Source organism: Cuculus canorus, chromosome 2, assembly GCF_017976375.1.
Source record: "Cuculus canorus isolate bCucCan1 chromosome 2, bCucCan1.pri, whole genome shotgun sequence".
NCBI lineage: Eukaryota > Metazoa > Chordata > Aves > Cuculiformes > Cuculidae > Cuculus > Cuculus canorus.
In genome coordinates, this window is record NC_071402.1 from 69,941,692 (window position 1) to 69,959,003 (window position 17,312).

A 17,312-nucleotide genomic window follows, 5' to 3' on the forward strand; every position below is an offset into this window, starting at 1 on the left:
TCTTAGTATGGCAGTTAGGGGTGCATGCATGTGTGTGTATACACACGCATCAAAATACAGCTCCGTTGCACGTGTGTATGTGTACTTATCTCTATGTATTTTTTTTCTTAAAGATATGGACCTTGGTAGTTGGTTACCTGCTGGTGGTTTCATTCAAGTGGAATATAAGCACCGAACGTTACTTAAAAGCAATCTCTGTCCCAGTATGGATTATGCTGCTCTTTCACCTAGGTGAGTAATAGGAAGTTATTGTTCTAATGTGTCCTCTGGGATCCTGTTGTCTTGCAAACAAAGCTATTCACTTGCTCTTCCACTGAATCTTTATGATGGAGTCTTAGCTGAGATGCAGGTTGTTTTCTTTGCTCAGTAATTCTGGCTGCATGTGGCCAGCAGAAAGCACTGGCGTAGGGTACCTGAAGGCATCAAAATGCTGAGCAACGTATCTTCCACTCCTGCCCAGGTTATACTTGCCATGGTTTTCCCTTGTGAGACACTCCCTGACAGTACGTGAGGGTTGGGATCATGTGGGTGCATTTAGACTTCCACTTGCAATGATTTTTAATATTATTATTTTCATGAGAGCTTGCTATTAACCAAGGCTGAAGCTGTAAAGTGTATTTAATGGAGGTAAGAGAAGCCAAAAAAAAGAATTCCGTCAGTAGTCAACAAGCATGTTGTGAAGATATCAACAATATCAATTAAATTTGGCAGTGATCTGTATGATAATAAAAATATTAAATTATGATAATCTATTATATTAGATTTATTTTGAGTGTTTAATATATCACGTTATCAGATTACATTATTAGAGTTTATGGTGGAAGTGTCACACAAATAATGGAAGACTCGTGGTGGAAGGTTCACAGTGTACTTAACGATTTTCTTTGCTAGTAAAAAAGAAAAAGCAGGTTTTGGGGGTTGTTCTGACTATTTGAGAACACTTTGCTGGTGTTTTAAGGTACACGTAATGGCTTTACATTTGCTTACATTTTGACAATCTTGTATTTGCTGAAAGTACTAGCTGAAAAGCCAAAACCCCAGAAGGCTTTGCTAGATGCAACTCTCTGGAGATCTGACATAAATATAGATTTTTTTTTAGGTGAATGTGATTTGCCTCTGGTATCTAAAATGTTTTTATTTTGTATGTAATATAATTTTGCATAATTTCGCATGGTATTTTTAAAGTTGTTCTCTGTATCAGTGTAAAGTCACTGAAGTTAGGAACACTAACCACTTTGTTTAATTCAGTGAGAAACTCATTCACCTGTTCTTTCTATTCTTTCTTTTGGTGAATGTAGAAAACTTGTTTGCTTTATGGCACTTCCTAGTGTCTGCCCAGTTTGTTCTTGGTTGATGTGGTGCCTCTCTTGGTTTTGCTGAGTGTAGAGTATATTAATGGCATAATTTTTCATGCACAAACTCCCCTGTATCTTTCAGCTTCTGTGGCAGGTTCCTGGAGAATTCCTGTGTTTCTGGTTATAGTTGTTCTGATGACTGTAGGCATGTTGCATGAACAGCACAATGGAAAGGAGTCTTCTGGTAAGGAATGAGATACTCTTTCTTTCGTTGTTAAGGTAAAAGTTCTGTAAAGTCAAGTGAAAGTATCCAGACGATACTACTGTAAATTTTATATCGTATGGATTGCAAGAATTTATTGTAAGAGTTATAGTATATTTGCTTCAAAGTGATTTACAGATGTTGAAGTGAATCTTTGAGTCTTTGCAGAAAATTATTGTGATGAACTGATGTTTCTTTTCCATAACAAAGTAGGGACTCTTGCTAATAAGCCTGATTGCTTAAGTTTACAAAACTTTTCTGTTTTCCTATCTGTAGTTTCAAGCAGAAAGGAAGTGCAGGAAATTTGAAATCAGAGGGCAATTTTGAAAGAAATGAGTGATATAGGTTTAGTAGCTCCTATAATATGGAGAAACTGAGACAACTCCATCCAGCAAGCTTCTGACATCCAGTCTTTTGCTTTTAAAATACCAGTTTCTTAGAACTATGATTTGTGTTTAGACGTTGAGAAAAATAGATTTTTCCTGTTTGTAAGTAGATTTTGCATAAAAGCAAATGTCAGGTGTTCCTTTCTAGTACTGGTTGTATGATTATATTGGGAATTTTTTTCCTGTCTTGCTATTTTAGTTTTTGTGAAAGTCATTGTAATCTTGGTTAGTAAAATTGATTATCTGCTATAGAGATTTGTAGATTAATCAGATTACCAGCAACTGCAAATAACTTGGTCAGTAACAGTTTATTAGCAAGGAAGGTGCAGAGCAAATAATTCGTTCTGTGTTTGGACTCCATGTGTATTGTAAAATTAATAGCATTCATTCCTGTTTGATCATATTGACCACATACAATACATATTAAAACCTAGCAGTGTCTGTCCTTTTAGTTTCTGTTGCTTGACAGCCTTGGTGGACATTGAGCAACAAATGAAACGTTTTAAGGTTCAAACTTTTCATTATTTACATACACATATTTATTTTTTACAGGCACAGAGCTTCCTGGTCAGATGTTTTCCATTGCTGCTTCGACTATTGCCATGGCAATTTCAATGACAGAAGATGAGTCCAGTGGTGAACATTCCTCGCAACCCTCAGGTGACTGAATACTCTGTAAGAAAACATTTGAATTTGCTCGTAAGGCATGAAATTGGAGGGAATTAAGAACAAATTTCAAAATAGTCACTCTCTTCTTCTGTCCAAAATAGTACATTTATACTTACATTGTGAAACAAGTTTATCTATTTTGAAAAAGGTTAAGATTACAATAGTATAAAAGCTGTTTTTCAAGTGAGAGCATTTGCCTGGCTGTTTGTACATTTAGAAGGCCTGACTGGAGGAAATGTTATTTTAATTTTTTTTTTTTTAGAATGAGGGTGTGGGGTTTTTTTCCTTTTCTTCATTTTTTTTTTTTGAATTTTCCCTAGCTGCCTTTTGACTTGTTGGCAGTGACGAGATGTAACTGTACTTCTGGACCGTGTACGGGCAGATTGGAATACTTATTGTGTACATCAATGTAAAAAAATCCCTTTGTTCTTTGTTGACTGCGGCATGCTCAAAATCTTTCCTGTAGTGAGTGACATCGTAGCATAATTTCATTGGCAATAACACAACTAGAAATCTGTAAGAAACGGCTTTGAAGGACTTGCAAAGAAGATGTTTAGACGTCTGTCACTGGTTATGAATTTCACATTAATTTTTTGGGGTAGGCCTTTGATAGGATGCATTACTAGAAAAAAAGCTGTTATGAAGATCTCTGGAAATTGAAAGATTTCATCCGTTTCCTGCAAATAGACAAAATGGGTCATTCAACTTAACAATGTGAACTTCTAAAACTTGTTTGAAATTGGCTGTGCCTAAGACTTGTCTGCTTCAAGACAGTATGTTCTTAAAATTGTCTGTAATGTGTAAATCGCGCTCCAGACAAGGAAATGTAGTGATTGTGCAGGAGAGAATGCTTTGAGCGTGTGGTTTTAAAACCTTCTGTTTGAAGACTATCATTTGTGAAACTAAAGTTACTTCAGCCGACAGGTAGAATAGTATAGAACAAGAAATCTTTTGATGAAATGTTAACACACCTCCTGATTTGAACTATGTCAATGTAAGTTGTACTTGGAAACATGCTTAAATATGAGAACATTTTAGACAACTTAATCTTTTCTGATCTTTGTTTCTACGTTTTGTGTGTTTATCATGAAAATAAATATGGATACTCTATGGACCTATGTCCTCAAATGTAAGAGTGGAGCATCATGGTGACATATCTTTTATATTGCTGTCTCTAATTCTTAATTTTGGAAATTAGGTTTGTTTTTGTTTTTTAAATTGCCCATAAACATGCTATGTGCATGATTGTGTTCTTGTTGTTGCTTTTTTAATTTTAATTCATACACCAGTTCTAATTTTTTTCTCTTAAGACATTATTTTTCTGTTCTCAAGTTGTAACCGCTCCTGGCCAAAGGAAAACTACTGTGGTTTTATAGTGAGTGTTTTTCGAGTTATTTTCTTGAGACAGTTAGCCAAATGCTGTAATTGTTCGTCACAGCAAGAAAAGAGCAAATACAGAGTTTCCTGTTTACTCCTATCAATAGTTGAAATAATTTTCCAACAGTCTGTTGGGAATTAGCATCTTGTTCTCTGATAGATGCTAAGTATCCTTTTGGTCATCTTTGGTTTGGATCTTCTGTGTCTATGGTGATGAAACATTATTCTTGTACAGCAAAAGGTTTTACCTGCAGGGCTGAGAAACTGCATCTCTCTTGGTTTTCTTCTGCAGTGATTTTTTTATGTTTTGTTGCCTTGTTTTGGAACTTGTAATTTACAACACACATCTATTTTATGAGAAGTGTAAGATCTTGAAAGATTTCAAATCTTCTGCCAGGTGGATAACAGCTGCCAGGAGATCTTCCTAACATCTATTCTAAATATGTCAGTGTTTGTCAAGGTTGATTAATTGTCAGTAGCAATAACAAGGCTTATACTGTATTAAATCAATTGTAGAACAATCCATGCTTCATGGTTTTCCTGTTCTCCTGCTTAGATTTGTTCATGGAACAAAAGAGGAGGGGAAACAAGCTGTATTGATTTTACAGGTTTTTCTGAACGTGTCTTATTTTGTCATTGAGTACTGGTATTTGGTGTTGGGGGTGAGCAGTTTTAATTACACTAGTGCAGGTGTTCTAACTTCTTCTTGGTGTCTCAAGAATTTCCGGAGTATACAGCAAATGAGAAGTCTGCAACTTAAGAAGCAGGTACCGCTGCAGTATTTTAGCTGTCTTGTAGGCAAGATTCTGTTGTCTTGTTGGAATATGATACAAACTGAAATCCTTAAATGTAGTCATGCCTCTTATCCTCCTTTCACTCCCCCCACTTCTTTGTATTCTTAAAAAAAAAAAATCTTTTCCCCTTGAAATTACAGAGAGATGTGGTTATTCATGAAGGGGTACCATCATCCTGGTGTTCTGGAAGACTTTTTATTAATAATAATAAAACTCAGTTTCATCTAACTGGTGATTTTATTCTGAAATTCTGCTCTATAGAGATACAGACACTTGTGTTGCTGTTTATGCTGTTGTTCCTTTTCCTTTTATTTAAGGAAGGAGAGTAATTCAAAACTACGAGAAGTTGACTTGACAGTGGACATATTGTATAAAGAAAAGAACATGTCTTAAGATAGCCTGGAAATTGATTTATTTTATTGTTTTTATTATATGCAAATAAATACCATACATTCTGATTTTGCCAGAATTCTTTACTAGGCATAATGTTAGCCATTTGGGAAAGACAGTCATTGTCGCATTAGTTAAAAGATAGAAACATGTTTTTCAGATTTCGTGTCTAAAAATATCATGAAGCACACTGAATGAGGTTATACAGAACCTGAGGTTACTTCAAATCAACATTCCAATAGTCATTTTTCCCTATTTGTGTTGACCAGGCATTCATAACTTGGTTTGCAGACTGCATCTTGCCAACAAAATGTGACTTCTTTCATTTGCAAAGTTTGGTGGCGTTTTTTTTTGGTGAATCAGCTTTGTGAAGTGACTGATGATAGTCGTCTGAATGGCAGTTTTGATGCTGTTTATTTGTGATGAGGAGAATAAGCCAAACTAAATTGGCACTGCCAATGACCCAGTAAAGTGCAGTGGAACTGTATTCTGAAAAAGCTTTCTTTTCTTGGGATCCCCTCAGAGTTTTTAGTCTTTCTAGAAAAAAAAATGATCCTTTTTTTTTCCCTGTCAGCTCTTTGCCATCTGTGTTCTGCTTTCTGGGTACAGTCTGCTGAAGTTAATCAAAAAACTGTAGTAGAATGAGGCACTGTAATTTGTACTACTCTTAACATTACTTTTGCTGTTATTTAATTAAGGTTTTCTTCATTGCAAAAATGTGTTGATCAAATTTTGCATTACCAAAAGAAGGAATATCCCTTTTTTTTTTTTCATGGAAATGACTCCACTAAAGGGCTTTTGGGCCAAAAGTATTGCTTAACTTTAATCTTGAGGTGTAGGCTTCAGCTTATTAAATTACTTTGTGGGTTTTTTTTGTTTTGGCTTTTAGCACTTCTTTTGATAAATATTTGAGTTTCAGCTTGTTGTCTTGTTACTTTTTATGCTTATTATATTGATTTTTGAAGCAAAAAAGTGCAAAGAAAAGTGTGTAGTCAGTTGAATTTATAGGGGAGAATTTTCAGTTATGGATATACTGCTTCCAAATTTGTCTTTCTTTAGTGCATCATAAGCTGGATCCATTTGTTTGTATTAGTACTCTCCTGCTTTGTTAAAAATAGAATGAGAAGTACAGGGGAATGATAAACCCTCTTTTTCTTCTGACAAAACCACTTTGTCCTTTTAGGAAAGCTTCTGTTTATGGGCGGCTTACTCTCCCCTTATGAGACATTAGCTTGTGTCTTTTTCTCCAAAGTGTAGTTTGTACGACAGGTCTGGCTTCGTCCCTTTAGGACATTCACTGATTTGCCAAGAAGCAATCCACCTGAAGCTGCTGCTGTGTTTAGCTGCTGCAGTGTTCATTTTTTCAGATTGCATGCATTCCTTTGGGAATACTCTGAAGATCCACCAAATGTGTTACCAGCAACCAGCTGATGTTTCTGTCATTGTCGCGGTGTCTATCAATTGGGAGAATCAATAGCTCTACCTTGTTGTATTAGTGTGGTGGGAAAGTGTTTATAAGGTCTAAAAATACTTTCCCTTACTTGTAAAACGCCAGTGCAGATTTCTTCGACACAAGAAGTGTGTTCATCCAGGTTGTGGGATTTGTCTCTTACCACTACTGTACGGATACGGCAGATCTGTCTTATCTTTTTGTACATTCTAGCTGTCTTCCTTTAAGCTAAGAATGGCTTTAGTGACACATTGCCGCTAAAACTGCACATGTGGAACATGAGTTCTTTGACTGTTACACACGTAGTATATCATAATACAGATTTTGCAGCAGTTTTACTTTGTGGGAGGAAAGTGCTTGGCGTTGATGTGATTCAAGTTCAGTGAAAGAGTTCATTGCTTACCTGCTGCAGTATGCACCAATGTAATAGACTGCCTTTTATTCTTCAATGTAGAGTAATTTTTGAGGTTTTCTTGTGTGTGCGTTCTTAAACCATGGCTGCAAATTTTTCTCAAGTGATGGTGTGTGGGAAATGGGTGCATTTTGCCACCAGTAAGCGACCTCAGTAAAAGTCGATACTGCTGTCCTCAGGAAGAGATTCTGCATGCAGCTACTGAAGATGTGTTTGGTGTCACCTATACTAGTCTTACAATAGGCAGATTTACCATCTAAAAAGTTAAATAAATATATAAATTACTATATTCTCTATACAAGAATTTTAACTTGGGCATAATATTTTTGTCAGAAATGACTATTTGTTAAATGCACTTACAAATAAATATCATTTCAGTTCACATTTTTTAATTGAACTTCATGTTTACTAACTTAAAAATGCTAAATTAATAAAATGTGTTATGCAAGCAAGTAATTAAGGATCACATTGTGAGTGCCATGTTTGTAATGTAAGTGTTCAGGAGAAGAGAAAGTGTAGTAAGAAATCTGTGAGATGCAAGCTTCCTCTTCAATATATTGTGTAGTTTAAAATTTTGTTTAAATGAGCTTTGAGCAAATCTAAGATTTCTTTTTGAGTATTTCTTCTAAGACTTCAGAATTCTTTTAGAATTGAATTAAATTTTGTGGGTTTTTAGGATTTTCTGGTTATTTGATAAAATGTATTTGGCTTGTACTTTGCCTGCAGTCACAGGAGGCCTCTTAAGAGGCTGTAACATTTTTTCTTCTGTTCTCCCAGCACTGTTAGATGTTATGTTGCTTGATGTGAAGGAGTTTACAGAGCCTTATTATAGCTTTTCAAGATTCACATGAGTGCCACTACTGTCTCTATGTTATAGAGAAATTACAAAACAAACAAACAAAACCACCACCCCCAACAAAAAAACTCACAAACCCCAAACCCCACAACAAGAATAAAAAGAGAGGTTAATTTGGGACTGGGGAGCATATTCTGTTCTGTGGTGAATGTTAATGTGATCATTTCTACTTCTTTGTTTGCACTTGTTTGTTTTAGGAGCAACAGAAGGTGATCAGCCTCCACATGCTTCGTCATCTTTATCCTCCTCTTCATCCCCTTCTGGAAGCAGACAAAGACCTGAGATTGGATCTTTTCTTAGAAAAAAGAAAACCAGTGACATTTACTTTGTTACGCTTGTGTGGGCCATTGTCATTGTCCAGATCTGGCTAAATTTCTGGATTGTGCAGCTATTGCCAGTGCCTTTTGCAGGTAATAACCTAATTAGAAATATATGTTAAATTATGACTTTGGATAGCCTTAGGCTTTGTGTGAAATAAAAGAGAAGGAAAGACCTGTAGGCTTGTATGAATTTTATTTTACAGTTTTTTCAAGATTATTTTTTTTTATGACAAGAACATCCAGATGTGACTAATTCAGATGTGGTGAATTATACCGTCAAATAGGATGATTGATATGCACTGATACCATGTAGTGGACAACTGTGTAAAATTTCTTTGTTTATTTTCTTACTGTAGTTACATGGAATAATTTAGTGCCATACCTTTTGTTGTAAGAATACTTTGATTTGGGGTACTTTGTTTTTCTTCCTCTTGATGTTTTGTCTTTCATGAGTTTGCACCTATAGATAAAGACTATCTTAGCTTTACTGAGTACTGAAGTACAGCTCATGGTAACTTTTAAATTCCATTAAAAATGAGTTGCTAGGTGCTCTGGACAAATTGCAAGATAAATTTGATTCTAATTCTAGCTCTGAGGTTAATTAGTTTTGTTGATTCACATCTATGTGCATCTGTTTTCCTCTATATCAAGCAAGGAGTAATTATGATAGTTATCTTAAGGCATTATTTTAAAGGTGAATGCCACTTTTCTCACTACTTTCTTGGAGGGTGAGTAGAGAAGATGGAAACTCTGGAAACAGAGATCAGCTACGATGGATCTGAAGACATTTCCTCCCATACCTCTACTGTGAACAAAGCGATTTTTCTAATTTTCTTGGATTTTCTCTAAACGTCAGTTAAAACATTGCTTTTCAGCTTTTTAAAATGTATCTAACACTTAAATGTAGCTATTTTCCCTTTTACCGAGTCTGGTGGGTTGACACCAGCTAGTGGCCCAGTACCCACAGAGCTGCTTCCTTCCTTCCAGTATTACAGTGTGAGTTCATCCATGAGCTACAGTCCGTTTGGGGAGGTACCAGCTCAGGCGTTTCCTCACCTCTGGGCAACAGTCCCTTCAAGAGGTGTACCTGCTACGGCATGAGTCCTCCATTGGCCGTGACGCCTCTGAGAGGCGAGTGGTCAAACACAGAGCATTTCTACTCCCCTGGCCTTTCTGTTCCTTCTGTTTCTGTTTCCACTCTATTCACTTCTTCTCTCTGTGGTCCCTCTTCTTCTCCCTTCTTAGTGTTTTCTACCCTTTCATAAGGATATTTTCCCACAGGCGCCACACCTGATGGGCTCAGCTCTGGTCTGTTGTGGAGCCAGCTGGAGCTGACTGCCTGGCACAGGGCAGCCTCTGGTCTCTGCCCGTGGAGGCCACCCCAGCGACCACCCAGCAATTTACACCCAGTACACAAAACCATTTTAAACTGTCCAGTTGTGCATCTGGAAATCGTGACTGTGGGAACATGCTTACAGGCTTGAGGGGTGCCAAACTGGGAGAGCAGCGTGAAAGGAACAGCTGCATGTTTGGTGGTGACATTGTAGCAAGAGCTAAAGGGTACTGTGGTTGATAGGCACATAAGTAGCTGAATATGTGGTAAGAAGAGAGAGAGGGTTGATTTTTTAAATCCCAGCGTCATTGCTATGGAAGAAACTGCCCAGTTTTGGTGTCTGGGCATCATGGGAAATGGTGATGGCAGGTTAGCTTTAGATCATAAATGCATCGCAATGATTATAAAGGAACTGGAAAGAAAAAGAAGCAGAGCTTCTGTGGCTTCATTTATTTGAGAAAAGTGGAGGAGTGACTGAATCACTGTTTATAAATACCTACTTGGGTAGGAGGAAAAATTGGTGCAATCAGTAGGACAGGTAATAATGACTGATTTTAAGCCTGAGACAGACAAATCTATATTAAAGTGCACATCTATAACTGAAATGGATGCATACTCCTGCTGCAAGTTACTAGGTCTGAATTAGCTACCTGAACAATAAAGTCATGCCAAAATAGAAATTAATTTTGAGAACATTTGTGATCTGTTATTTTAGCAGTGTTACTGGGATATTAAGTGATTCTTCTTGGCATATCACTGAATATAAATAGATCACCATGAAAATAATATGAAAAGGCAGTATAATGATGAACAGAGCCAACTTTAGAACAGTGGATCACATTAAGTGCCAGAAGGTGAATGGTGGATTGTTGAGAGAGAGTTGGTATTAAAAACATTTAGGAAGACTTAAAAAGCAAGTTTCTTTGCAACTTTTCAAGTTTAAGGAGACTAGCAACTTCAAGTGCTTCTGAGACCTTAAGGAGAGTGCTTTTACTATGTTTAAAAAATAAAAAAAAAAGCCACCGCTAACAGCTTAACTAGAAAGATGTTATTAATTTCACCAGAGTTCCTTATGTTGGTAGACAGAACTTACAGACAGAACTTCCTCTGTTGTGAGACCTCACCTAGAGTACTGCGTCCAGTACTGGAATCCTCAACATAAGAAAGATATGGAACTGTTGAAATGGGTCCAGAGGAGGGCTACAAGGATGCTCAGAGGGCTGGAGCACCTCCCATACGAGAACAGGCTGAGAGAGTTGTGATTGTTTGGCCTGGAGAAGACAAGGCTCCGAGGAGACCCTATAGTGACCTTGCAGTACCTGAAGGGGGTGTACAAGAAAGATGGGGAGGGACTGTTTATAATGGCTATAAATTGGAGAGGAGCAGATGTAGGCTAGACATAAGGAGGAAATTCTTCACAATGAGAGTTGTGAGGCACTGGCACAGGTTGCCCAGGGAAGTTGTGGATGTCCCCTCCCTAGAAGTGGTCAAGGCCAGTCTGGTTGGGGCCTTGAGCAACCTGATCTAGTGGGAGGTGTCCCTGTCCACGGCAGGGGAGTTGGAACTGGATGATCTTTAAGGTCCCTTCCAACCCAAACCATTCTATGATTCTGTGATTCTACATAAAGTAGCATTTAGATTATTAGAAGTATCTTGGTACCATTAAGTGTTTTCCTTGAATGCATTTGTACTTTGGTAGAATGAGACGCTCCTTTAAAATTGCTTAATGTAGATTGTAGATGGTGGAAAAAATTACTGTAATTATACCATAAAATGAAAAGATTAAAAAATTACTTTTGAATTTGAAAGCTATGCAATAAACCAGGTTGTGGAACATTTCTAGTGCTTCATTCTGTGATGTGAAACTGGGAGTCTTCTTATTGTCTCTTTTTAAGGTCTTCCATTTACTTCCTTGCTTGTTCTGTTGCATACTTTTTTTAGTCCTCTTTTTGTCTTCAGGTCATCCTCTGCTTCTTGGAGATATTTGGAATTTCTTATTATGCAGCCCTTCTTGTTTTGTTCACATCTTGCTAATAACAGCCTTCCTTTAGCTTTTTCTCTCTTACGTCTTTTCAACCTATTATAATTACAACTGTGTGATTGAGTGTAGCACCTCCTGGCATCACCTTTGCAGTAAGTACACACTTAGTCATTTTAGAAGATATTATTTTTTTTAACACTTACTTTTCAATGATAGCAGAAGGTTAGAATGCCTCTTCAGGTATGTTGTTCACCCTGTAAAATGCAAACTTGCCCAGTTTTGGTGAACGGCAGTTTCTGTATTTATCATGAGTTGCAGTTCATCACACAGTACTTCAACCTGCAAGTTAGGTGCATGGCACTTGCACATTATTTTTTCCTTTTTTTTTGTATGTTTGCCATGTGATCTTTAGTAGAAAGATTATTAATTTTATTTCTTCAAGAGCATAAATGCAGTGTTTGCCACGTGGGGGTGCCAGAGGGTAAGTAAACCAAATGTGAGCAAATTGGTGAATGAGCTCTAAATGAAAAAGTAACTATAACAGATGTGGCTTACAGACAATAGTCTCTTGTGGAGTTTTGCTAAATGCCTCGTGGATATCAAAAGTTAACCTGTTTGACTATGTAAGTCATTTTACACATCTCCACGTAGAAGCACGATGTGAATTTTTGAGTATGAATGAGTTATTGTGGTGTAGATGTACGGCAGTGAGTAATGAATCTAATTTGGTAAATAGTATTTCCTAATAAAAGAAAAGCTTTTGTTAAAGTAACTTGAATGTAATGATGGGGAATTCAGTATCAAAGGTTGCTACAATTGCAATATAATTGTAAGAGTGCAGCTAGTGTTTCTACGAAAGATCAGTTTACTTTGTAAGTAGAATTTTTAACAGTGACTAATTTTTGATCTACAGGTGATGACTACTGTTACTAAATTGTGGTTTAAAAAATAAGGAGACTTTAGGACAGTTGTCATTCTGTTGCTGATAGTTTAACTTATTTTTCCTTTAGAACCATAGTTTTCAGTATTGGAGAATGTAGTCTAGCTTTGTTTAGAGTCGTGGCAGTACTAGATTGTGAGACCTCATGGTCTGTTACTGCTACATATGATAACTGTGATCCTTTAAGTTGATGTATCTTGTAATGATGCTTTATGAGTTGTAATACAAATTTTGTTTATAATGTGAATCTATTAACTTCTTATGTTAAGGGCTTTGGAAGATTACTTGTCTTTTCCATGGTAAGACAGGTAATTTAAGTAGCGTGAAATTTTGTTGAGTAAAAAAAAAAAAGAATATGGCAAATATTTCATGATTGTTAAAGGTCTGGTAGCTTCAAAGGAAAGTTTCATCTGTATTGTGCTTTTTTGATTTTAAATTCCTGATTGTGATGATTTGCAAGTTTTGCATGTACACTCAGTAAGTGAGGGAGAGCAGACCCATTGCACAATTGCAGCCATAAGCCTTGTGTAAGCTTATTTTACAGTGGGTATAAGTAAGGACTGTTGGAAAAAAGCTGTTCACGGTGGTAAAGGTGGTTCACCTTTCTTCTGCTGCCGTTTAAATTCCATGTGGATAAGCATGCCTGTAAAGCAACTGAGGAAACTAGTACTGAAACCACTTGAAAATTCTGTAAGTGGTTTCGAATGGGAAGTAAAACTCATGAATCTGTCCTTTTTTTCATACATCTTTCAGAATGGAACAGATGCATAGTCTGAAAACTCTAATACTTTATTTCCTTCTTGTGGTTACAGTTTGGGCACTTAAAAAACTTGTGGTTCATTTTGGAGTTCTGACCTTCATGGCAAGCCATTGCAAAAGTTGGTGGCAATTTGTTGAAAATTTTGTGAAGGAACGTCAGGAAGCTCTTGCTCCATGGCCAATCAGAGGGCTTGGAAGAGTCATGCTAAAGCTTGACAGTAAGGTATTTCAATTTATTTCCTTAAGCAGCTTGAAAGTTTGTTTTATTCGCTGTTCACTGTATGCTGATATGCTTTAATTCTAAAATAAATGTCTGTCACTAATGGGAATCTCTCTCATGTAAAACTGTATCTGTTTTATGGCATACTTTAAACTGTGTCTCTTCTGTCACTATTCACATGTAAGTACACATTCAAATTCTGTTAAATGATTACATGCAAATCTTGACAGAAGTCACTTTTAAAATGTTGAGTTAGCTTTAGAAGATTCCTTATCTGAGGAAGGCAAACTTCTTGTGGTTCAGTCACCTTACCTGATTACAAGGATTTTGAAGTTAAACTTAATAAGCTTTAATCTGAAGAATGAGACGTTCCTACTTCTGTTGTGAAAACTTGATTTTAAAAGCAATTAATTTTATTCTCTAAGTAGGCCTGAGCTAGTTTGAGCACGCTTGTTTATACTGTGTAGAAGTTTAGTTGTTGAACACAGTGGCATGGTGGTGCAGAAGGGAGGCTTCCCTGCGTAAGAGAAGAAATGTGTGGGATAAGGTATTTGGGAAGTGCCTTAAAATAAGGTTTCTGTGCTCCCCTCCTTTCTCCCCCACTCAAAATGCGCCCACGCTTGCATTACAAATTGCAGAGTTGGAAAGCTCCATAAAATTTATGAAAGTTCCTCCATTCAGAATTGTAAGTTTTGACTTAACCTGATAGATTATTTTGTTTGTAATAGCTATGCCAATGTGTAAGAGTGTGCTTTCTGTAACTGTGTTGTTGAAGTATTTTCTGCTTTAGAAAAAGCTGTTACCTCAGAGTTTCTGTAACTGAAAAGCTGAACCCTGTAAGTGCATATATGTCAGAGCATCTATCTGTCTGCAGTTTATAGCTTTGAATTCCTACAGGAAAAGGAAAAGCTTAAGCCCAGATCTAATGGGTAAATGGATGTCAAAAGGTCAACAAAAGCATTAAATGGCTGTAGGAAATAAGTAATGGTTTCACAGAGTTCATTGAGGAAGGATTTGAAAAATGAAAAGCCTTTCAGAATACAGCTATGAACAAGATAAAGGGGGTTTCCAAAGGTAGTGGGAAGTATAAACATGTTAGGATAAAAGCTCATCTTATACAAAGCTTTACATTAGAAGCTTTCCATTACAAGCTATTGTATGCAAGAAGATTCTCTGGACACAATGTTATATGTATTCTATTTCATGAATGGGTATCCTTGTATTGCGTAACTATATGATATAGTAACCTTCCTAATTCCACTAAGTCTTTTCTCTTTTAAGAAGATAGGGCTTTTGTCGTAATGTGCATCAGAACTTCCCACTCTTCAGCTTAAATGTGTTTAAGGTCAGTTTATATTCATGCTGTTGCAAAAGAACAGTGTTGGCACAACTCATTTATCCATCTCCTCTCCCACCTCCTATTTTAGATGACAATCATATTCCTTCTGAATATGTGTTGTTTGTGTTAAAGCAATTCAAGTTCCTGTAGCCTTTATAAGAAAGCCACTTGGTACTGTGTGATTCTGTTGTCCTCATTTGTGCCTATTCTAATTGCAGTTCACCTGGCTTTGTCATGAGTGGCTGGAGTTGTATGTAGTCTTCCAATGCTTATCACACTAATCCTTTCATATCTTTTAAATTCTACTGGAGATGCTTATTCTGTGCATTGTAGAATCATGGATGCATCTTAACTTTGAGAATTTGGGAAAAAATGCCGTAGAGTCTTGGCATTCGTGATTTTTGTGGGGACAGGGAAAGGAGAGGAATGAAAATAGTTGCCTTTCCATTTTTTTTTCAGAAGGGATGATAGAGCTGTATTTAAGTATGATTAGCAAACATTTTGGCTTCAGTAGGCACTGCTGAAGAGGAAGGGGAAATATGCAAACACAAACAAGAAATTCATGGACTAAATTATTACAGCTTGCCTTTTATATGTGTGTGATAAACCAAGATTGAAGGATCATTTCCTTAGCAATTAGATGCTTAACTTGGTAATATTGGTGACATTTTATTTGTGCTTTCTTTTCCTGGGAGCAGAAGCTGCTGAGTGATTTTTTTATGTGTGTTTGTTCCTGTTTTTTTACATACTGAGTTAATTGGAGGCTGAATCTCAGCATCAGGATGTATTGCAGCCATTAGCTAAGTACCACAAGCCACTGACAAGATCTGTTTCACACAGATGTTTAGTAGCACTACTTGGTCCTTCTAAAGTGGTATGCCCAATTAGGAAATGTTTCCAGTTTTGAGTAGAAGGTAGTGAGGGTGAGGAAGACTTCTTGGAGTGGCATGTCTTTTTTTCCCAAATGAAGTTTAGGAGGCTCATCTACATCATCCAGAAGAAAACCCATTGTGAGAAATTTCGGGAGAGTACTGCTTGTGCATGCAGATCTTTGAGCTTTACTGATTGTGTCTTTCTTAATGAAAAGCAGTAAGAAGAGAACTGCTCTTCTTTCCCACTGCTCCTCAATCTCTCTTTATCCTGGAAATGCAGTCAAATTTGAACAGAAGAGAAGCTCTGCATTGCTTTTTATTTTCTTTATAAACAGTAGGTCAGACTGTGCGTGTGTGTTCAGGTCTGCTTTCAATATGAACTATTGTCCTGCTCCAATCCACAAGCTACACACTCATGTTCAGGCCTTCTTTCGACCCGCATAGTCAAAGAAGGCGGTTTGATTATCTGTGTGGTGATTCAGAAGCCTACAAGGTCACTCTCATGGTGAAATCAAAAAACAAAATTTATTCTGGCTTCAAACAAAACAGACCAAAAAACTTGGATGCACAGCCAAGTGATGGGGGGCAGCTTCCCAAAGTTGCAGAAAACTGGTGGAGCTCAAAGTCCTGAGGGATATGGGGTGGATGAGGAGCATAGTAAGGACCCCAAATTTCAGGAAAGCAGACTTCCAGCTCTTCAAGGAGTTAGTCAGTAGGACCTGCTGGGACATGGTCCTTGGGGACAAGGGAGCAGAACAGAGCTGGCAAATATTTACGAATGCTTTCCATGAGGCGCAAGAGTGCTCAGTCCCCATACATAGGAAATCAGGCAGGAAAGGTAAAAGACCGATGTGGCCAAGTCAAGACCTGCTGGTTAATATAAAAAAGAAGAGGGAACTGCACAGGCAGTGCAAGAAGGGACAGGTAACCTGGGACGTGTATAGAGATGCTGCTGGGTTGGGTAGGAATGAAGTCAGGAAGGCCAAGGCGCAGCTGGAGCTGAACTTGACAAGGGAAATGAAGACCAGCAAGATGTCTTCTACAGGTACGTCAGTCAGAAGAGGAAGGTCAAAGAGAACGTACCCCCACATTGGAAATGGTGATCACATATGATCAGATGAGAAAAAGACTGAAGTACTTAACTTTTTTGCCTCAGTCTTCACTGATAACCGCTCTCCTCACCCCTCCTGGGTCATGGGACAGCAGCCTCCCGCAGTAGAGGATCAGATTCGTGACCACCTGAGGAACCTGAATATATATAAGTATGGGGTGTGATGAGATGCATCACAGAGTCTTGAGGAAATGGGCCAATGTGGTTGCCAAGCCACTCTCCATGGTATTTGAAAAGTCATAGCAATCAAGAGGAGTCCCTGGTGACTGGAAGAAGGGTAACATTGTGCCCATTTTTAAAAACGGTAGAAAAGACGACCCTGGGAACTACTGACCTGTCAGCCTCACTTTGGTGCCTGGGAAGATCATGGAACAGATCCTCCTAGAAGCCATGCTTAAGCACATGGAGGACAGGGAGGTGATTAATGGCAGCCAGCACGGCTTCACAAGTGGCAAATCCTGTCTGACCAGCTTAGTGGCTTTCTATGATGGGGCAACTGCAGCAGTGGACATGGAAAAACATATGGGTGTGATCTGTCTGGACTTC

General features: G+C 37.6%; 1 protein-coding gene across 4 annotated transcripts in view; it reads left to right on the top strand.

Moving 5' to 3' along the window:
• The window catches only part of TMEM245 (transmembrane protein 245), a 54,855-nt gene that overhangs the window by 12,235 nt on the left and 25,308 nt on the right, over positions 1–17,312 (top strand). For all 4 annotated transcript variants that reach the window (XR_008448830.1, XM_054060421.1, XM_054060419.1 and 1 more), the window contains exons 2-6: positions 114–231; positions 1,438–1,539; positions 2,496–2,603; positions 8,089–8,301; positions 13,278–13,447. Coding sequence is in view for 3 of the 4 variants with exons in the window: in XM_054060421.1 (XP_053916396.1) it covers positions 114–231; positions 1,438–1,539; positions 2,496–2,603; positions 8,089–8,301; positions 13,278–13,447 (711 nt within the window). In the remaining variant the exon portion in view is untranslated. The remainder of the gene's footprint in view (positions 1–113; positions 232–1,437; positions 1,540–2,495; positions 2,604–8,088; positions 8,302–13,277; positions 13,448–17,312) is intronic.